The 23,393-nt window shown below is 42.3% G+C and overlaps 1 protein-coding gene across 1 annotated transcript in view; it reads left to right on the forward strand.

Moving 5' to 3' along the window:
- Window positions 1-1,187: 1,187 nt before the first annotated feature.
- Window positions 1,188-23,393, forward strand: part of glra4a (glycine receptor, alpha 4a) — a 79,356-nt gene continuing 57,150 nt past the window's right edge. The window contains exon 1 of the mRNA XM_021561503.2: window positions 1,188-1,554. Within this exon, the coding sequence (XP_021417178.1) occupies window positions 1,487-1,554 (68 nt within the window). The 5' untranslated portion in view covers window positions 1,188-1,486. The remainder of the gene's footprint in view (window positions 1,555-23,393) is intronic.

Below are 23,393 nucleotides of genomic sequence, written 5' to 3' on the forward strand. Positions count from 1 at the left end.
AAGGATCCAATTTCTCCCAAAATGTCACTCCTACTGGACCAGATTCTTCTTTATGTCTATCGATGAAAGGCTTAGGCTCCAAGCTCTTCACCACACGTTCCACCTCACATAACTCGGCCTCACTCAATTCCATTTCACCTCCATTACTCAACCTGGTGCACTGCTCACTCTTCTTCGCCCCCCCATCCCTCTTTCTATCACCATCTTCATCAAATTCATCCTCAACCTCTGCATTCCTCATTCTCTTCAATTCCTTCTTCCTCTTTTTCATCTTCCCTTCCTCACAGCTGAAACAGAAGACTGTATCCTGCAGCTTAGGTAGAGGCAGTAAATCCCCAAACTCATAACAGAAGTTCCTGTGGTTCCCGCTTGTCTCTGTAGCCTTTTTCCACACGACCATCCCCACAAAATCTTCTCCCCGTATTGAAACTGTTTTACCAACCCTGCACATCTACTCTGTACTAGTACCCTGTGTACATAGCCAAGTTATCGTTACACATTTTGTATTTATTCCTCATGTTATTATATTTCCATAATTTTTCTCTCTATATTGTTGGGAAGGACTAGTAAATAAGTCTACACCTTTTGTTTACGGAGCATTTGACAAATAAAATGTGATTTGATCTCCCACACACAGAGCTAATTGCAAAAGAGAGAAATAGAAATGGCGTCTTTTTGTAGGCACTAACTCCACCATGGTTTTTTGGACAAAGCCTATGAGGAAAATGAAAAACGTTTTTTTGAGTTTTTGGGATGAACGCCCAAAATAAGGTCTGTGGTAAACACAGGTTTAGGAGATCTTATATGTTTTGTCCTATGAGATAATCTTCATCAGCTAATGTCACTTTTTGTGAATTTTGAAGAATGTATGTAATAATAAAAATACATAAATCATAAGGGCTTCATCATTCATAAAGTTCATGTTAACCAACTGCTATTATCTCGTAGCACAAAATATAAGAGCCTGTGTTAACCTCAGAATTTAGTTGAGGGGTTTATTCCTAAACTCTAATCTTTCCCATTCTTTTTATCCATAGGGATGGCTGGACTAACCAGATGTATTTTTTGAGGAGTTTTAGGACTGCAAAAAGCTCTATAGCCATCTATCTATCTGACCAATACATAAAAAAGAGGCTACTGTCCCTTTAAATCCTCCCCCGTATTATTCCTGGAGTAAGCAGTTTGCCGTTAAAAAAAAAGAGCGAGAAAGAATGAGAAAAACACACTCCCGCTAAAACACACACTGACAAACAAACACAAGTGTAAAAGAAGAGACCGAGTGGATTCGTACAGTCCTCTGGATTTAGTGGTTGGGGGGAAGAAGTTTCTTTCCCCAAAGCCAAACTGTTGTATTAGATTTGCAGACTCACAGAGACGATGCCTTTCTTTTGCCTAGTCTCAAAAACCGCTCAGTGGATTTGATTGCCGCTCAGATTATTTTCTGCAAATTATTCCAACGGAAGGGATTGAGAGATTGAGCCAGAGGATGCTCCCACAGCTCATAAGGATTCTATATGTCTTGTCTTTTTGCTTTTTTCAAGGAGGCTTTATCAGGTAAGAAAGACAGTATTGCATTGCTTGTGGGTTGTCTTTCACTGGGCAACAGAGTGGATTTAAAGCAGTTTTTTTTCTACATTTCATATAATCCCTTACCGAGATTATATCACTATCTATCTGATCATTATGGTTACATTTTACATTGAGTATGCAGAGGAATAAAAGGTTAAGGTAAAATCAATTGATCTTGAGACTAACCGAACATTGATTGCTACCAGACTTTTGTATATTTGGACATTGGCAAACACATTCTAATATATACTATTTGAGCTCTAGATCCTTTGCTTAAAAATGCATTAAAAGTTATCTTGACAGTTTAGTCAAAAATAGAGGCAAGATGTTGACCAGTAACACTCGATTTATAACGGAGGGTAAATAACTAGCAACAAAAGAGACATGCAAACAATGGATTATTCACAGCACTGTCTCCTTATGTGCATGTAACAGGTTTGTGTGATTCTACCTGGCATGTTACCCTTGTATTAACACAATATTATGCAAAATACCTCTATCTCACCCACACCTAAACAGAAGAGAGAGAGAAGATAACCTGTATTGACTTAAACTACCTGTAGAGCATCCATCTGAACTTGTATTATAAATAGTGGATACATGTATATTGTAACCATTATATAACAGTCACCATAACCTGGTAACCTCACCATAAGCTCTACCTTCTAAATATTTAAAATATATATATATATATATATATTATAACAAATGCATTCTTTCGAAAAAATCTGTCCTGATGAGATTTCAGAAATGGAGTGATGAAATGAGTGTGCCTGGCACGTGTACAATGCTGGATTTAATTATCATAGGAAAACAGTGGAATGCTGCTGTCTCATTTCTGTTTAGACAAGGTGTCTGGGTTGACAGACACGAGAGAGACGCTCACTCTATTTCTCTCTCGGTCGCAGTCTCTCTCCCTCTTCCTTTCTGTATATACATTTTTTGCTTCCTATCTTCCTTTCTCACGCTCTCTCGTGGTCAGTCTTTCTCTCTATCTCTATCTCTCCTCTCCTCTATCTCTCTCTCTCTATGTATGTATGTATGTATGTATGTATGTACAGTGCCTTGCGAAAGTATTCGGCCCCCTTGAACTTTGCGACCTTTTGCCACATTTCAGGTTTCAAACATAAAGATATAAAACTGTATTTTTTTGTGAAGAATCAACAACAAGTGGTACACAATCATGAAGTGGAACGACATTTATTGGCTATTTCAAACTTTTTTAACAAATCAAAAACTGGAAAATTGGGCGTGCAAAATTATTCAGCCCCTTTACTTTCAGTGCAGCAAACTCTCTCCAGAAGTTCAGTGAGGATCTCTGAATGATCCAATGTTGACCTAAATGACTAATGATGATAAATACAATCCACCTGTGTGTAATCAAGTCTCCGTATAAATGCACCTGCACTGTGATAGTCTCAGAGGTCCGTTAAAAGCGCAGAGAGCATCATGAAGAACAAGGAACACACCAGGCAGGTCCGAGATACTGTTGTGAAGAAGTTTAAAGCCGGATTTGGATACAAAAAGATTTCCCAAGCTTTAAACATCCCAAGGAGCACTGTGCAAGCGATAATATTGAAATGGAAGGAGTATCAGACCACTGCAAATCTACCAAGACCTGGCCGTCCCTCTAAACTTTCAGCTCATACAAGGAGAAGACTGATCAGAGATACAGCCAAGAGGCCCATGATCACTCTGGATGAACTGCTCCAAAACGGAAATAAAAAAGCCCAACTGCGGTTTGCAACTGCACATGGGGACAAAGATCATACTTTTTTGAGAAATGTCCTTTGGTCTGATGAAACAAAAATATAACTGTTTTGCCATAATGACCATCGTTATGTTTGGATGAAAAAGGGGGAGGCTTGCAGGCCGAAGAACACCATCCCAACCGTGAAGCACGGGGGTGGCAGCCTCATGTTGTGGGTGTGCTTTGCTGCAGGAGGGACTGGTGCACTTCACAAAATAGATGGCATATTGAGGAAGGAAAATTATGTGGATATATTGAAGCAACATCTCAAGACATCAGTCAGGAAGTTAAAGCTTGGTGGCAAATGGGTCTTCCAAATGGACAATGACCCCAAGCATACTTCCAAAGTTGTGGCAAAATGTCTTAAGGACAACAAAGTCAAGGTATTGGAGTGGCCATCATAAAGCCTTGACCTCAATCCTACAGAAAATGTGTGGACAGAACTGAAAACGCATGTGCGAGCAAGGAGGCTAACAAACCTGACTCAGTTACACCAGCTATGTCAAGAGGAATGGTCCAAAATTTACCCAATTTATTGTGGGAAGCTTGTGGAAGGCTACCCAAAACGTTTGACCCAAGTTAAACAATTTAAAGGCAGTGCTTCCAAATACTCATTGAGTGTATGTAAACTTCTGACCGACTCGGAATGTGATGAAAGAAATTAAAGCTGAAATAAGTCATTCTCTCTACTATTATTCTAACTTGTCACATTCTTCAAATACAGTGGTGATCCTAACTGACCTAAGATAGGGAATTTTTTACGAGGATTAAATATCAGGAATTGTGAAAAACTTTAAATGTATGAGTAAATAAATTAGTTTAAGTGTATTTGGCTAAGGTGTATGTAAACTTCTGACATCAACTGTGTGTGTGTGTGTGGATATATATATCTCACTCACTACCAGTCAAATGTTTTAGAACACCTACTAATTCAAGAGTTTCTCTTTATTTTTACTATTTTCTACATTGTAGAATAATAATGAAGACATCAAAATTATGAAATAACACATATGGAATCATGTAGTATCCAAAAAAGTATTAAACAAATCAAAATATATTTTAGATTTGAGTTTCTTCAAATAGCCACCCTTTGCCTTGATGACAGCTTTGCACACTCTTGGCATTCTCTCAACCAGCTTAATGCGGTAGTCAACCGGAATTAATTTCAATTAACAGATGTGCCTTGTTAAAGGTTCATTTGTGGAATTTCTTTCTTAATGCGTTTGAGCCAATCAGTTGTGTTGTGGTAAGGTAGGTGGGGTATACAGAAGACAGCCCTATTTGGTAAAATACCAAGTCCGTACTATGGCAAGAACAGCTCAAAAAAGCAAAGAGAAACGACAGTTCATCATTACTTTAAGATATGAAGGTCAGTCAATTTAAGAAATGTTGAACGTCATCAAGCGCTATGATGAAACTGGCTCCCACAGGAATGGAAGACCCAGAGTTACTTCTGATGCAGAGGATAAGTTCATTAGAGTTATCAGCCTCAGAAAAAGCAGCCCAAATAAATGCTTCACAAAGTTCAAGTAACAGACACACAGATGTATGTTTAATATTTTCAGTTACTCCTTATCCATGCTACATAACCTCTAACCCCTACTGGTAAAATCATTTATAAGGTTTAAGATGCATGTTCATTAATTGTTTATGGTTCATTGAACCATGGGGAACAGTGTTTAAACACTTTACAATGAAGATCTGTGAAGTTATTTGGATTTTTGTGAATTATCTTTGAAAGACAGGGTCCTGAAAAAGGGATGTTTCTTTTTTTGCTGAGTTTACAGGAGTCCATATGTTATTTATTATTTCTGTCACGATCGTCGTAGTGAGGAGACCAAAGCGCAGCGTGATATGAATACATATTTTTAATGAAAGATGAAAAACCACAAAGTACACTAAACAAACAAACTAAATAACAAGACGAACGTGACCGCTATCAAAACTGAGTGCAAACATGCAACATCACATAGACAATAACCCACCAAATACCCAAAGAGGATGGCTGCCTAAATATGGTTCCCAACCAGAGACAACGATAAACAGCTGCCTCTAATTGAGAACCAATCTAGGCAACCATAGACATACATAAACACCTCGATGGTAAACAACCCCAGAAACCTATAAAACCCCTAGACAGTTCAAAAACACATTCATCACCATGTCACACCCTGACCTAACCAACCAAAATATATAAAGAAAACAAAGAATACTCAGGTCAGGGCGTGACAGTACAACCCCCCCCCCCCCCCCCCCCCCCGCCACCCCACAAAGGTGCGGACTCCTGCCGCAAAAACCTAATCTAAAGGGGAGGGTCCGGGTGGGCCTCTTTCACAGCGGTGGCTCGGGTGCGAGACGTGGACCCCGCTCTACCTCAGTCTTGGCCCACTTAGGTGGCGCCTCAGGAGCGGGGACCCTCGCAGCGGGCCCCGGACTGAAGATCATCATAGAGAGCGCCACTGGACGGAAAGGCGCCTCTGGACTGAGGAGCGACGCTGGCAGCTACGGACAGGAGGGAGACTCTGGCGGCTCCGGACAGGAGGGCGACTCCGACATCGCCGGCATGACAGGCGGCTCTGGCAGCTCCTGGCAGGCTGACGGCTCTGGCAGCTCCTGGCTGGCTGACGGCTCTGGCAGCTCCTGGCTGACTGGCGGCTCAGGGCAGACGGGAGACTCTGGCGGCTCAGGGCCGCTCAGGGCCTTTCATTAAAAATATGTATTCATATCACGCTGCGCTTTGGTCTCCTCACTACGACGATCGTGACAGAAATAATAAATAACATATGGACTCATGTAAACTCAGGGCAGACGCGAGACTCTGGCGGCTCAGGGCAGACGGGAGACTCTGGCGGCTCAGGGCAGACGGGAGACTCTGGCGGCTCAGGGCAGACGGGAGAACCTGTAGGGATGAGACGGAGAGACAGCCTGGTGTGGGGGGCTGCCATCGGAGGGATGGTGTGTGGAGGTGGCACCGGATAGTCCGCACCGTGAAGGCGCACAGGAGATCTTGAGCACAGAGCCAGCCCAACCTTCCCTGGTTGAATACTCCCTGTAGCCAGGCCAGTGCGGCGAGGTGGAATAGCCCGCACTGGGCTGTGCTGGCGAACCAGGGACACCATGCGTAAGGCTGGTGCCATGTATGCTGGACCGAGGAGACGCACTGGAGACCAGATGCGTAGAGCCGGCTTCATGGCACCTGGCTCGATGCCCACTCTAGCCCGGCCGATACGAGGAGCTGGAATGTACCGAACCGGGCTATGCACACGCACCGGGGACACAGTGCGCTCCACCGTGTAACACGGTGCCTGCCCGGTTCCTATCTCTCTCCGGTAAGCACAGGAAGTTAGCGCACGTCTCCTACCTGGCTTCGCCACACTCCCTGTGTGCCCCCCCCCAATACATTTTTGGGGCTGCCTCTCGGGCTTCCAGCCACGCCCCCGTGCTGCCTCCTCATACCGGCGCCTCTCTGCTTTCGCTGCCTCCAGCTCTGCTTTGGGGCGGCGATATTCCCCTGGCTGTGCCCAGGGTCCTTCGCCGTCCATAATCTCCTCCCAAGTCCATGAGTCCTGCGTTCTTTGCCGCTGCTGCTGCTAGCCGTTACCACGCTGCTTGGTCCATTGTTGGTGGGTTATTCTGTCACGATCGTCGTAGTGAAGAGACCAAAGCCCAGCATGATGTGAATACATCTTTTTAATGAAAGACGAAAAAACACGAAGTACACTAAACAAACAAAATAACAAGACGAACGTGACCGCTATCAAAACTGAGTGCAAACATGCAACATCACATAGACAATAACCCACCAAATACCCAAAGCAGATGGCTGCCTAAATATGGTTCCCAATCAGAGACAACGATAAATAGCTGCCTCTAATTGAGAACCAATCTAGGCAACCATAGACATACCTAAACACCTAGATGGTAAACAACCCCATAAACATATATAACCCCTAGGCAGTACAAAAACACATTCATCACCCATGTCACACCCTGACCTAACCAACATATATAAAGAAAACAAAGAATACTCAGGTCAGGGCGTGACAATGTCTTTACTATTATTCTACAATTTAGAAAATAGTAAAAAAAATATAAAGAAAAACTCTTGCGCTGTTTCGCTCTCTTTATTTTATTTATTTATTTATATATATATATATATATATATATATATATATATATATATATATATATATATATATATATATATATATATATATATATATATATATCATACCCACCTCTACTCTCCCTCTTCTCTTTTTGCTGTATCTCCCTCCCTGCGTAGCGGAAACTTTTGCAGTGAACGCTTTCCCTATTTCATGCCCTGTCAAACCCAGGTGTGAGCAGGAGAGGGAATTAAGATCTGCATAATCCCACCGCCAGGTTCAACACTCGGTGAACCTTGGGGCTGGAGAGAGCAGCCCTTTAGCCTTGGGGAGCAGTGGAACTGACAACATCACCTCAGAGAAATCAGCCCTCCAACCAGGCAGGGAGAGAGTGAAGGGGAGAGCACAGGGCCTAGAAATGGTTAGACAGAGGACAGAGGGTGTGAAGGTGATGGGAGGAATAGAGAGACGTAGAAAGAGAATGGGGTGTAGAGTAGGATAGAGGTAGACTAGGAAGAGGGGACATCTGGTTTGGTGGACGGGAGGGGGCAAAATATAGCAAGAAATAAGAGGGATGGAGAGGGAATGACACAGTCCCCTGTGGTTATGGGGAAGGAGTGACCTGTGGCTGGGTAACATGTTTGTTTTCTTAGGGACCAACAAGCCAGGACATTGAGCAGGGCTCAGTAAATTACACGCTTTGTAATCAGTCATTGTAGTGGAGACTCTGTGTGTGTAATTTACGTCTGTGTGTGTTCACTACACTGCTAACCCAACGTGTGGATAAAGACAGACACCGGCATCTACAGCCGTAAAATGGCATAGACCCTGCTCCCAGTGCTATTTGGTTAGTGAAGGGACCCAGACTGAGTCAAAGCTGAGCTGGTTGGTGTTCATTATGCATCATAAATGCCTGACCCATCTCATCAAATGCCCCAGGGAGGGACGACAGGGAACACGAACGAGGACTTTCATTTATTAAATATGTACTCAACACTGGATAGTCAACTTCGAGATTGTAGAATTTTCTTCTGAAAATGGGTTAGTGGTCATAAATAAGCAAGGGATTGGATTGAACGTGGTCGAGTGGGTGGAACTAGGGCTGTGGCGGTCATGAAATTTTGTCAGTCAGTGATTGTCATGCAAATAACTTCCGGCCTCACGGTAATTGACCGCCAATTAACATAAGCACTTTTAGCATCTCCGGTTTCCACGTATAGTCTACAAGCCAATGATTCAGGCCTTTGGAACGTCTACATTTTAAAAAGTCGAATAAATCCATTTAATATAGCCTCCTAGGCTTCAGTGGGATCCAGATTGTCATACTGGGATATTCGGTTATACCGGCACTGAACACACGGGTACTATTTTCGAAACCCCGCTAAGCCTTTAATCTGAATGTTAGCAATGCCAACAAGTAACGTAAACTCACTCACTTTTGTACATCGCCTTGGTCCGTACAATTGAACTTATTTTAGCGCCCCAAAAACGTAATACTTCCAGATCAACTGTAATGTCAAATCCATTGTAAAGCACAATTTCTCCCCTTTCCAACAGAATCAATTACATGACCTAAACGCTGCCCGTTTCTGCATGATTCAAGCAGGCAATGAGCCCCGTCGGGTATTTTTAAAAATGGCGGGTGGTGAAGCGGAACTAATGCTTGATAGTGAGAGGGAGACATGTTGTGTGGGAAAATTGCTTTTTTTCACTCGATCTGACCAACTTATCACCTTATCGCCTCTAAAATGTAAATAAAACACTATAAAGAGTTTATATAATGTGTCATTACATACCTATTTGAAGGTTTGTGTCGAATCTGAAACGGGTTTTTAGGGCGGTGCTAAAGTGAAGTAAACAGCGGCTTTGAGAAGGATGATCGCATGTAATGATGACGCAAAAAATGACTAGGTATCCCCCCCTTACTCCCGTCACTGTCCATTTCTTATTTTTAACGATGAGAGAAGTGCTACACCTGGTGGAGAGAGATTGTAAGACAGAAATAGTTGCTTTATGCGTGCTGTACGTTAAGACATGACACGTCAAGATGTAACGGAGGGTCCGTTTTTTCAACTTTTCTCCAATACTATAGTGCCATTACCATGTCGATCAACGCTTGAATAGAAACCTAGTTCACACCCCCGATTTTGAAGTCAACACAGTCTCTACAGTCCCATTTAGTTTTCTTTGTAGCCTCGTTTGAATGTTGCGGTTGCGCACATTTTTACAGAATGGGGTGAGTTTACGTTACATATCAAATGCTATAGAGAATGCTAACGAGCACGAGCAAACATTTTTATACAGTCTCTGACTTAAACTGTTTTCAGGACAGACATGCCAGCTCATAAAGTTATACAAGTCAATAAAAAATGCTACTCACAGTTTGTTGCAAAACAAATATTAGACCGGCAAGTGAAGCTTGATATTGAAGAAGCTAAACACTTAGCTAACTAGCTATTTAATTAGCAAACCAAATTCACAACTGCATAGCATTTTTAGCACCTTTTTAAACAGTTAACTTAAAAGTTATAAGATATCTAGCTGGCAAACATTTAGTTGTGAATTCCATACTGTAACTAGATCACCTGGTGCGTGCTGTACAACAGTGAGTGACTCCCAAGGCTCCGGTCTTTCGTTAGCATCGTATGAACCATCCTGATCTGGCGAGCTCACATTCTGTTTCACTATACGGATACACAATGTGAGCTCACGAGATTGGTTCATAAGAGTCTCTCGTCATTGTGTGCTTGTAAACATAAACCACGTCACTGAGTACTACCGGTAAGCTTCATAATGGAAAAATTATGCGATGGGTGAAATGAAGAACACTATTTTACATATCTCCTAACATGTTGCACAAGTTGACTGCAGGTATTTACTTAAGTACCAACAAATATTCAAATGTATTTAAAAAATATCAAAGAAATTGTTTCTATTGACGGTATTGTAATACCATCCTGTGGCTATTTCCAAATACGGTGCACCACCCAAGCCTAGCTTGTATGACATCAATGGGGTATTTTATTATAATCCCCAACGTCTCAACTTTCAGAACACATTGACTCCTCTTGATTTACAGCATTTCCCTCACTCAGACAAGCGCCAAATCCTATAGTATACACCATCAAAATGAATCCATTATTTATTTTAGGCAGGTCTAAGGAAACATTATGATGAGGAGAAATGGTAGCCTATTTCAGTTGAACAGAATAGCATATTTTGAGTCATCCTGATCTGGCTATGCCATATGTCTGTGGGCTGCATTAGTTCATTTTGCAGGAAGGATGTACTTATTCCTGTGGCATTATTTTATAGTAGGAACAATAGAATTTAACTGAATAAAATAGAAAGGATATTTTCACACAAACGATTTCCAAGGGAGTGTGCACATGTGGCTATTGTGTTGAGCGGTTAGCAAAGAAACAGGTTTTCTGAGTTATTTATGCAACTTTAGTTGTGAGACAAATGTTAGGCTATATGTTTTGATTTCTAATACATTTTAAGGCTGCATGATGCAACTCAAAGTATTATTTGAAAAAAGTTGCAAGAAAGGTAAGCGCTCTACTGTTTCTTGCTCATGCAGAACACATTTCATCAATCTCTCATTCACCATTTGATAAGCACTTGATAATATTCTTACCCATCAGACTATTCTCAAATGAATCTGGTGTTTACATATGGCCTAATAATATGTGTGGAATGGTTACTTTTTATTAAGAATGGCCCACAAAATAGGCTGCACTTGAATAGCAAATGGAGATTGTGTGAGGTTACATTTTCAATATGCCAGGTAGGCTACACCGTTTGTAAAGCAAGTGAATGTGCTTAATTGAATGATTTGAGCAATAAATATAGCAGCACGAGAGAACTGGGATCGTCTTTTTAAAGTGGCCAGTCAAAACTGTTTTCAAACGTGATTGCGGTACTGGGCTAATAAGAACACGTTTCACTAAGCTCTGTAGACTATGGGCTCTCCACCCATGTTCTACGAGTCCTAGGCCTATAGGGTACTGTACTGTGTTATTTGGACACTTAAGTTGTGATACAAACTTTCTCAAAACATATAGGCCTATGGGCTAGAATGCATGATGCATGCGACTGATTTGAAAAAGTAGGCAAAACATTTCTTTAGTAGACTGCACACCCTGGGCATCATTCACAAGTGATACTATTCTCACCCATCAGACTATTGTCAATTTAATTTTGCCTTTACATATACTAAACAATAGATTTGTGAATTTAGTATTGACTTAGAACGGATCAGTGAATTGTAATTAATCGATTGAATAGCTAATGAAGGACACTTTCCCGCAGTTCATTTTCATGACAGCCAGGTAGGCTGCTCCTGTTGTAAAGCGAAGCGATGTGCTTCATATTCGGAAAGTTGCGAAATAGATATAGTAGGCCTAAGCTATAGAAAGCTAATGGGATCCTCTTTTTAATAGTCATCAAAATTCTGTTTTCTCACACGATAGCAAAGCCTATAGAATTGTTGCGCAACATGGGCTTATAGGAACTCTTATTTCATTCTATGCATCAACCAGCTATGAGGCTGGATCTCGGTGTGCAGTATTCCGCTCTCATGAAGTGTTTGATTTGATTTTTGATTTCCTTTGCATTGATGTCAGAGTGATTAGAGGGACAATAGAGCGCTAAGTACTGGCCATTAGCGACTGGTCTTTAGCAAGTTTTGTAGGCTACTAATGATAAAATCACATTTTATTTGTCACATGCGCCGAATACAACAGGACCTTATAGTGAAATTCCCTTAACCAACAATGCAGTTTTAAGAAAAATACAAAAAAATGAAGTAACAAGTTAAAGAGCAGCAGTAAAATAACAATAGCGAGGCTATATACAGGGGCTACCGTTTAGAGTCAATGTGGGGGAGCACCAGTTAATCAAGGTAATATCTACATGTTGGTAGAGTTATTAAAGTGACTATGCATAGATAATAAACAGAGTAGCAGCAGCGTAAAAGAGGGGGGGATGCAAATAGTCTGGGTAACCATTTGATGAAATGTTCAGGAGTCTTATTGCTTGGGGACTCTTGGACCTAGACTTGGCGCTCTGGTACCGCTTGCCGTGCGGTAGCAGAGAGAACAGTCTTTGACTAGGGTGGCTTCCTCTGACACCGCCTGGTATAGAGGTCCTGGATGGCAAGAAGCTTGGCCCCATTGATGTACTGGACCGTACGCACTACCCTTTGTAGTACTTTGTGGTCGGAGGCTGAGCAGTTGTCAAATCAGGCAGTGATGCAACTAGTCAGAATGCTCTCTATGGTGTAGCTGTAGAACCTTTTGAGGATCTGAGGACCCATGCCTAATCTTTTCAGTCTCCTGAGGGGGAATAGGCGTTGTCGTGCCCTCTTCACGACTGTCTTGGTGTGCTTTTACCATGTTAGTTTGTTGGTGATGTGGACACCAAGGAACTTGAAGCTCTCAACCTGCTCCGCTACAGCCCCGTCGATGAGAATGGGGCGTGCTCGGCCCTCCTTTTCCTGTATTCCAAAATCATCTCCTTTGTCTTGATCACTTTGAGGGGGAGGTTGTTGTCCTGCCACCACACGGCCAGGTCTCTGACCTCCTCCCTATAGGCTGTCTCGTCGGTGATCAGGCCTACCACTGTTGTGTCATCGGTCAAACTTGATGATGGCGTTGGAGTCGTGCCTGGCCATGCATTCATGAGTGAACAGGAAGCACAGGAGGGGACTGAGCACTCATCCCTGAGGGGCTCCTGTGTTGAGGATCAGCGTGACGCATGTGTTGTTACCTACCCTTACCACCTGGGGGGGCGGCCTGTCAGCAAGTCTCGGATCCAGTTGCAGGGGGAGGTGTTTAGTCCCTGTGTCCTTTGCTTATTGATGGCTTATTGAGGGCACAATGGTGTTGAACACTGAGCTGTAGTCAATGAATAGCATTCTCACATAGGTGTTCCTTTCTTTTTGTCCAGGTGTGAAAGGGCAGTGTGGAGTGCAATAGAGATTGCATCATCTGTTGGGGTGGTATGCAAATTGGAGTGTGTCTAGGGTTTCTGGGATGATGGTGTTGATATGCCTTTCAAAGCACTTCATGGCTACAGATATGAGTGCTACGGGTCGGTAGACATCAGAGCGCAGTTTTGGAGAAGCCTAGTTACATGGAATTTGACTGTGGTCATGGCTCTTGACTGGCGGTAATACGGTCACTGTAACAGCCCTAGGTGGAATGCATAAGACAACACACAAAGGGATATCTGAGAGAGCCCAGTGATCTTGTTTATGAGGGGAGTCCTGGTTCCAGTTCAGATAATTTGCTCCTATTCTAGGACTTTCCTGTCTTCCCTTAATGGGCCAAGGAGGACTGGGTAGGTTTTAAGATGGAAGATAGCTTGATCATATTGGAATTGGACCAATAGGCAAGTAATAACCCTCATGGGACAGAGATGATTGGTTAGGATTTGGACCAACCATGTAAAATAGTCTGGACATATTGTCAGGACCGCCCAAATGTAAAATGTATGCACACATGACTGTTGGTAGCTTTGGATAAAAGCATCTGCTAAATAGCATCTATTATTCTACGTATCAGTGACATCACATTTTATTTGTCACATACACTTGGTTAGCAGATGTTAATGTGAGTGTAGCGAAATGCTTGTGCTTCTAGTTCCGACAATGCAGTAATAACCAACGAGTAATCTAACCTAACAATTCCACAACAACTACCTTATACACACAAGTGTAAAGGGATAAAGAATATGTACATAAAGATTTATGAATGAGTGATGGTACAGAATGGCATAGGCAAGATGCAGTAGATGGTATTGAGTACAGTATATGAGATGAGTAATGTAGGGTATGTAAACATAAAAGTGGCATTGTTTAAAGTCGCTAGTGATACATGTATTACAAAAAGATGGCAAGATGCATTAGATGGTATTGAGTACAGTATATACATATGAGATGAGTAATGTAGGGTATATAAACATTATATAAAGTGGCATTGTTTAAAGTGGCTAGTGAGACATTTTTTACATCAATTCCCATTATTAAAGTGGCTGGAGTTGAGTCAGTATGTTGGCAGCAGCCACTCAATGTTAGTGGTGGCTGTTTAACAGTCTGATGGCCTTGAGATAGAAGCTGTTTTTCAGTCTCTCGGTCCCTGCTTTTATGCACCTGTACTGACCTCGCCTTCTGGATGATAGCGGGGTGAACAGGCAGTGGCTCGGGTGGTTGTTGTCCTTGATGATCTTTATGGCCTTCCTGTGACATCAGGTGGTGTAGGTGTCCTTGAGGGCAGGTAGTTTTGCCCCCGGTGATGCGTTGTGCAGACCTCCATACCCTCTGGAGAGCCTTACGGTTGTGGGCGGAGCAGTTGCCGTACCAGGTGGTGATACAGCCTGACAGGAGGCTCTCGATTGTGCATCTGTAAAAGTTTGTGAGTGCTTCTGGTGACAAGCTGAATTTCTTCAGCCTCCTGAGGTTGAAGAGGCGCTGCTGCGCCTTCACTACGCTGTCTGTGTGGGTGGACCAATTCAGTTTGTCCGTGATGTGTATGCCGAGGAACTTAAAACTTACTACCCTCTCCATTGCTGTCTCGTCGATGTGGATAGGGGGTTGCTCCCTCTGCTGTTTCCTGAAGTCCACGATCATCTCCTTTGTTTTGTTGACGTTGAGTGTGAGGTTATTTTCCTGACACCACACTCCCGAGGGCCCTCACCCCCTCACCTCCTCCCTGTAAGCCGTCTCGTCGTTGTTGGTAATCAAGCCTACCACTATAGTGTCGTCCGTAAACTTGACATCCACAATGATAGTAGGGAACATGACAACCTGTGTCAAGGAACTGTTCCTTTTCAAATTCACACAACACGCATCAAAACAAACTTGCCTTTGGGGAAGCTTTGGATTCGGGGCATACAACAGACTTTGAAAGAAAGTTAAAAAAGTCCTCCAGAAATGACATGAACTTGCTATTACTGCTTTAATAAAATTCTGACTGCTGTTTTCTCTGGTATGAAAGCATCAACGGAGCAAGACCCGGGGCTAGTCAACAAAAGAGAGAGCCTTGATTTTGAATGAATCACAGTCCTGTTGTTCAAAGAATGTTGGGGTACAGTGGTTCATACAAATGAAGAGAAATATGTCTTAATAATAAAGTGTACGTGGGGACACATTTCTTACATTTGTCTGTTTTTTTGAGACTGAGACGTTGGTATTAGATTCATTGAATCTGAGGAGCATTAATATTTCCAATGTGCTGGAGTATCTTTTCATTATCTTAAATGTATCTGCCGATTTTATGGTAGTTTTTCACAGTCAGAGTAGACTAATGAGATGTTTTGGGGGGTGGGGGGGGCAGATGGGATGCACACGTGGGTTAATGGTAGAAAATGAGGGCGAAGTTAGATGGGATTGTTCTCCTCTGCCCGTCATCTCTGCCTTGAAGGAATGCGCTATCAGGATCCAGTCAAATAATACAAGTAATACTCAAAGAGAATGGATACAAATGAGTGACTGAAAAAGGAGCCAAATCATTTCATATCATTCTTGTTAGAGAACCACCAAAAGCTTTGAATATGGACCCAGCCACATCGAAATGTCACCTCTGTCAACCGTATTGAGACAATGTTTGTCTACGGGACTCATCATACGTGACAGACAATAGGGACGTTGGACAGCATCCGTTCTGTCTTTTTTGGATCAAAATATGCATTGAGTTAAACAAATGCATAACGCATTGTTAATGCATTTCATCCATGGCCAGGCAGCCGGGCACTACCTGGCAGCTTTGGAATAGCAACACCATCAGAATACACTTCTGATTTCAGTCAGACAGAAATGCAAATTTTCCTTTGGATAGACGTACCGTTTTACCATTCATCCTCTGTGCACATAGTTGTCTGAGGCTGTTTACCAGCAGCTTATATGAGCTCAATAGCCCTTGGTCCAGCCACACTCATTTTGTACAGAGCAAACCAACATTTCCCCTACTATCAATATTTGTCTCGTCGCCTGGCAGGCTTTCGGCAGACAGGAAATGAGCACACAAACCCAAGGCATACATTCAAGCATGCATTGCAGCTTCCTCTTTGCCAGAATCCTATCTCAATGGGACTTACCTGATTTACTAAATTTGGAGGTTACAATTTACTGATGGTCTCTCCAGTGTGTTGGTGACAGAGGCTAACACCTTGGGCTGGGAGAGAAGAAACCGATGGTTCTCAGCCCATTTCACCCGGCACCTCGCTTGACCTGAAACATGTCTCTACCATGAGATGGAATGTGCAGAACAACCACCTTTTATACACAACTGAATGATAAGGGATAGGCGTGACGGACAATGGCGAAAGTATGTAGGGTTGAGAGGTACAGTAGCCTGGGATCCACACTGAATCTCACTCTGGCCGTGTTCAAATACCCTTGTGTCCTAAGTAGTAGGCAGTTTTTAAGTATGTGAGGAAAAGATAGTTTTATGTTTTAATAGTATGCAACATTTTGAAAATCGGGGACACTTTAAATGCCCGGATGTCATACTCGTTTTGGCTTTGACAACAGCTGATTAATTCGATATGGGAATGCGCTACTGCAATCAACTATTAGCGAGAAACTACGTAATGACGCATTCTCTCTAAGCAAAAATAGAATTTTAATAGTATGGGACATTTCGAGGATGTTATACTCATTTAAACTTGTCATCTAATAGAATTTGATGCACACTTTTCCACAGTGCATTAGAAGAGGTGGGCTGCGAGGCCCTAGTTCTCTTCAAGTAACCAACCTCAAAACTAGGCTATTTAATTGGGAAAATGGCAGATGCTTCTGCGGTGGTGTTCAAATGTATGCTAAGTAGTTTTTGTTATCCATAAAAAGATCACCAGTATTGCGTCGTAGACCACATCTTTTGAGAAGTTGTTTTTTTTTACACAAAGTGGGTTTCTATTTTCTCACTGAAAAGTGTTTATTGTTATCTTGTCATTCGTCAGAGCTTTTAAACAAAATACTAAACCCTCTTTAGAATTCTGAATGTGTCTGCACCGGGGACATTAATGATGTCATGTTAATCAGGCCTTTTGATCTGATTTTGTTTTAGTTTTGTAGGCTAGGCTACCTATTGAATTATTTAATATATTTTTAGCAGTCATTCTTATCTTGTTCCCAATGATCAGTGCTTTAGTTTATTATGTTGCTATCCAAATAAAATGTTATTTGTCACATACAGGACACATGTTTAGCAGATGTTATTGCGGGTGTAGCGAAATGCTTGTGTTTCTAGTTCCAACAGTGCAGTAATATCTAACTACACACAATCTAAAGTAAAGGAATGGAATTAAGATGTATAAATATTTGAATGAGCAATGTCAGAGCGGCATAGACTAAGATACAGTAGGATAGAATACAGTATATACATATGAGATGAGTAATGCAAAATATGTAAACATTAAAGTGACTAGTGTTCCAATTATTAAAGTGGCCAGTGATTTCAAGTCTATGTATATCGGGCAGCAGCCTCTATTGTGCTAGTGATGGCTATTTAACAGTCTGATGGTCTTGAGATGGAAGCTGTTTTTCAGTCTCTCGGTCTCAGCTTTGATGCACCTGTACTGACCTCGCCTTCTGGATGGTTGCAGGGTGAACAGGCAGTTGCTCAGGTGGTTGTTGTCCTTGATGATCTTTTTGGCTTTGCTGTGACATCTGGTGCTGTAGGTGGCCTGGAAGGCAGGTAGTTTGCCCCCTGTGACGCATTGGGCAGTCCGCACCACCCTCTAAAGAGCCTTGCGGTTGCGGGCGGTGCAGTTGCCATACCAGGCGGTGATGCAGCCTGACAGGATATTCTCAATTGTGTAAAAAATGTAGATTTTCAGGATTTCTTTTTCTCATTTTGTCTGTCATAGTTGAAGTGTACCTATGATGAAAATTGCAGGCCTCTCTCATCTTATTAAGTGGGAGAACTTGCACAATTGGTGGCTGACTAAATACTTTTTTGCCCCACTGTATATTGTAATATATTATTATTATATATTATAATATATTATTCAGTCCATTTGGTTTGCTGGTCAATGTTTTAGGCATTTATGAGCTGCCCTGCCAGCAGTCTTATACTGTGTGGACCATTTCATGGGTGAAGACAACATGAAACCTACCTGGACAACGTCTCAACAGAGGACACTGGTCTCAACAGAGGACCTTCCTACCAGCTGTCATAAACAACAGTGCTATGACATGCCATCCTCTGGAGCAAGTAAGCTATAGAGTACCCAAAAAACAACGCACGAATGGTGTATAGTGTGGGGCATGACTTTGGGCAATGAATAAGGTTTGCATGTTTTTTTATGTCTTATTTTGTTTCTGTTTTTTCTTTGTGACTTTGCATTCGAGCAAGGTGTCAATTTGATGGTTATTAGGCGGGGTTTCTGTACAGCGCTTTGTGACATCTACGGATGTAAAAAGGGCTTTATAAATAAATATGATTGAAATATGATTGATTTGAGTTTCAGGCATGCATAGCCACGCAGTCATGGGTGAACAGGGAGTACAGGAGGAAGCTGAGCACCCAACCTTGTGGGGCCCATGTGTTGAGGATCAGTGAAGTAGAGGTGGTGTTTCCTAGCTTCACCATCTGGGGGTGGCTGTCAGGAAGTACAGGACCCAGTTGTACAGGGCGGGGTTCAGACCCAGGGCCTCGAGCTTAATGATGAACTTGGAGGGTACTATGGTGTTGACTATAGCTCAGCATTCAATGTACAGCATTCTTACATAAGTATTCCTCATGTCCAGATGGGATAGGGCAGTGTACAGTGCAATGGTGATTGCATTGTCTGTGGCTCTATTGGGGCGGTAAGCTAATTGAAGTGGGTCTAGGTTGTCAGGTAAAGTAAGGTGAAATGATCCTTAACTAGCCTCTCAAAGCACTTCATGATGACAGAAGTGAGCTCTATGGGGCAGTAGTGATTTAGTTCAGTTACTTTTGCTTTCTTGGGTACAGGAACAATGGTGGACATCTTGAAGCATGTGGGCACAACAGACTGGGATAGGGAGAGATTGAATATGTCTATAAACATTCCAGCCCAGTCTGTGCATGCTCTGGGGAGTGGCTAGGGATGCCGTCTGGGCCGGCAGCCTTGCGAGGGTTAACACGCTTAAATGTCTTACTCACGTCGGCCATGGAGAAGGAGAGCCCACAGTCCATGGTAGCGGGCCGCATTGGTGGCACTGTGTTATCCTCAAAGCTGACGAATAAGGTGTTTAGCTTGTCCGGAAGCAACATGTCGCTGTCTGCGACGTGGCTGGTTTTCCTTTTGTAGTCCGTAGTTGTCTCGTGTCTGATCCGTTGAATTGCGACTCCACTTTGTCTCTATACTGACGTTTTGCCTGTTTGATTACCTTATGGAGGGTATAACTACACTGTTTGTATTGGTCCATATTCCCAGTCACATTACCATGTTTAAATGCGATGGTTTGAGCTTTCAGTTTTGCGCAAATGCTGCCATCTGTCCACGGTTTCTGGTTAGGGTAAGTTTTAGTAGTCAGTGGGTGCAATATCTCCTATACACTTCCTGATAAAACTCAGTCACCATATCAGTGTACTTGTTTATGTTGTTCTCGGAGGCTGCCCAGAACATATCCCAGTCCGCATGATCAAAACAATCCTGAACCGTGGATTTCGATGGGTCAGACCAGTGTTGAATAGTCCTTACCATGGGTAATTCCTGTTTGAGTTTCTGCCTATAGGAAGGGAGGAACAAAATGGAGTCGTGATCAGATTTGCCGTCGGGAGGGCGGGGGAGGGCCTTTTAAGCATCCTGGAAGTTGGAGTAGCAGTGGTTGTTTGTTTTAGCAGTGCGAGTACTATAGAACACCTTTTCAAATTTGCTTTGTTAAAATCCCAAGCTACAATAAATGCGGCCTCTGTATATATGGTTTCCAGTTTGCATAAAGTCCAGCGTAGTTCTTTGAGGGCCGTTGTTGTATTGGCTTGAGGGGGAATATACACGGCCGTGACTATAACCGAAGAGAATTCTCTTGGGAGGTAATACGGTCGGCATTTGATTGAGGTATTCTAGGTTTGGTGAACAAAAGGACTTGAGTTTCTGAATGTTATCACAATCACATCATGAGTAGTTAATCATGAAACGTACACCCCCGCCCTTCTTCTTCCCGGAGAGATATTTATTCCTGCGATAAACTGAGAACCCAACTGGATGAATGGACTCTGACAGTATATCCCGAGAGAGCCATGTTTCCATGAAACAGAGTATGTTACAATCCCTGATGTCTCTCTGTAAGAGAATCATCGTCAACTTTATTATCCAGACTAAACATTAGCAAGTAATATACTCGGAAGCGGTGGGTGGTGTGCTCGCCTCCTGAGTTGGACTAATAGTCCTCTCCGACTACCTCTTTTCCGCTGGCGGAGTTTTGGAACAGCCTCTGGTAGCTGTTTAATTGCCCTGGGGGGTACGAACAAAGGATCTGGTTCTGGAAAGTTGTATTCCTGGTCGTAATGCTGGTGAGTTACCGCCGCGCTGATATCCAAAAGTTCTTCCGGCTGTATGTAATAACACCAAAAATGTCCTGGGCTAATAATGTAAGAATAACACAAAAAAATGAAATATTGCGAAGTTTCTTAAGAGCTTGAAGCACGGCAGCTCTATCCATCGTTCTACCAGCAGTTCTGAATTCGTGATGCACCCGACTGTCCACGTTGTTCTGTGCAATAGCCTTTTGATTTGAACATTTAAGAAGTTTTGGTGTATGTACTAGGCTATTTTATTTTATTTATATATGTTACAGCACTTTGGTTTCACTAGTAAACATATTGAAATTCAACCAAATTCTCTGTTTCTGTCTTGAGTCTTTTTGAAATAGAATAGATGGGCTACTATGGTAACCAGCCTGAGTTTGTCTATAACTCCACTCCTATTCTATTCAGAGAAATGAATCACATTTGTAAATGAGCTATTATCAGGCTGGTTAAAGCAATGCGTGTCTGTTGAATTTGGAAAAATACATCTGCACTCGGCCCGACCCCACCTACTCAGCCAGTCAAGAGCCGCTACTGCGTTGCAACCATGGCATACTGCATACTTTTTAATAAACTGTCATTTTTAAATAGTGTGCGACAATGAGTAAATAGTATGCAGTACACTAGTATGGGTATTCAGACAAGGCCACAGTCTGTGTCTGGAATGAGGTGTGTTTTGCAGTCACTGTGAAGACTAATCTGACCTGCTATAATTTAGCCAATTCTAAGTGTCCCTCTGTTGAAGCAGGCCCAGACTGACTCAGTGAAGTGAAAATGAGTATTCCGTTTTCAATTTGCAACCCAGGGAAAGGGGCCAATTATGTCATATCTCCTTGTCAAGCATATCACCTCACATGCACTAAATTAGTATTTTTTTCACCCAACTTTTTTCTGGAGAGAGGAAGGCCACTGAATTTTTACCCTATAGTAACCCTTACCCGCTATGTCCCCAGGCTTGTGTGGCAAAGTTGACAAAGTGGAATTTCTCCACTGCCAGCCACCAAACCCAGAGCCACTAAATAAAGCGCCCATCATGGAATGTAACTGATGCGGATGATGGGAGCCCCATGTCTACTTTTAATCTCTCCCTCCTGACAAGTCCCCCTAATGATTAAGTCTGCATCCCAAATGGCATCTATTCCCTATAGCGCACTACTTTAGGTTCTAGTCCAAAGTAGTGCACAGTAAAGGGACTAGGGTGCCATTTCAGACGCAGACTTAGACAGCAGTCGGCTAGAAGTCATCAGTATGCAAAGTCGTCCGCTGGTCTGGGTCGGAGAGAGACGCAGACTTTAAAGTGCATATGTAAGATGACTGGTGTTCCGCTCGCAGTGTTTCCTAAACCCTGCATATGACACAAACTTCAATCAGTACAACCCAATATCAACAGACAGTCACAGCCTCTCCTTGTACTAACATAAGAGTCATTACAACCGTCTCGTATAAACACATACCATTCCATACTGGCCGTGTCCGAATACCAATACTAGCGTACTGCATACTATTTACTCATTGTTGCAAGCTTAGTAAAAGGTATGCAGTATGATACGTCTGCAACACAGTAGTGGCTCCTGATTGGCTGAGTAGGTGGGGCAGGGCCGAGTGCAGTTGGATTTTTCTAAATTCAACATGCTTCACATTAACCAGCCTGATAGTAGCTAATTTATAATTTAAATGAATTACTCTGAGCAGGAATGGAATTATAGGCCTACTCAGGCTGGTTATAGGCAGACTATCACATTTGACCTATATCATAGCCCATCTATCCTATTTAAAAAGGACTTAAGACCGAAACAGATCATTTAGTTCTATTTCAACATATTTATTGATGAAACCAAATACTGCAACATACACTGAGTGCACAAAACATTAGGAACACCTGCTCTTTCCATGACAGCTTTCACCTGGTCAGTCTATCATCCCTTATTTATGGAGAGGAGACAGGTTAAAAATATATTTTTAAGTCTTGAGACAATTGAAACATGGATAGTGTACACTACCGTTCAAAAGTTTGAGGTCACTTAGAAATGTCCTTGTTTTTAAAAGAAAAAAAAACATTTTTGTCCATTAAAATAACATCAAATGGATCAGAAATACAGTGTAAACATCGTTAATGTTGTAAATGACTATTGTAGCTGGAAACGACAGAATTGTATTTTTATGGAATATCTACATAGGCGTACAGAGGCCCATTTATCAGCAACCATCACTCCTGTGTTCCAATGGCACGTTGTGTTAGCTAATCCAACTTTATCATTTTAAAAGGCTAACTGATCATTAGAAAACCCTTTTGCAAATATGTTAGCACAGCTGAAAACTGATTAAAGAAGCAATAAAACTGTCCGCCTTTAGACTAGTTGAGTGTCTGGAGCATCAGCTTTTGTGGGTTCGATTACAGGCTCAAAATGACCAGAAGCAAAGAACTTTCTTCTCAAATTCGTCAGTCTATTCTTGTTCTGAGAAATG

This window comes from Oncorhynchus mykiss, chromosome 14 (genome assembly GCF_013265735.2).
Source record: "Oncorhynchus mykiss isolate Arlee chromosome 14, USDA_OmykA_1.1, whole genome shotgun sequence".
Lineage (NCBI taxonomy): Eukaryota > Metazoa > Chordata > Actinopteri > Salmoniformes > Salmonidae > Oncorhynchus > Oncorhynchus mykiss.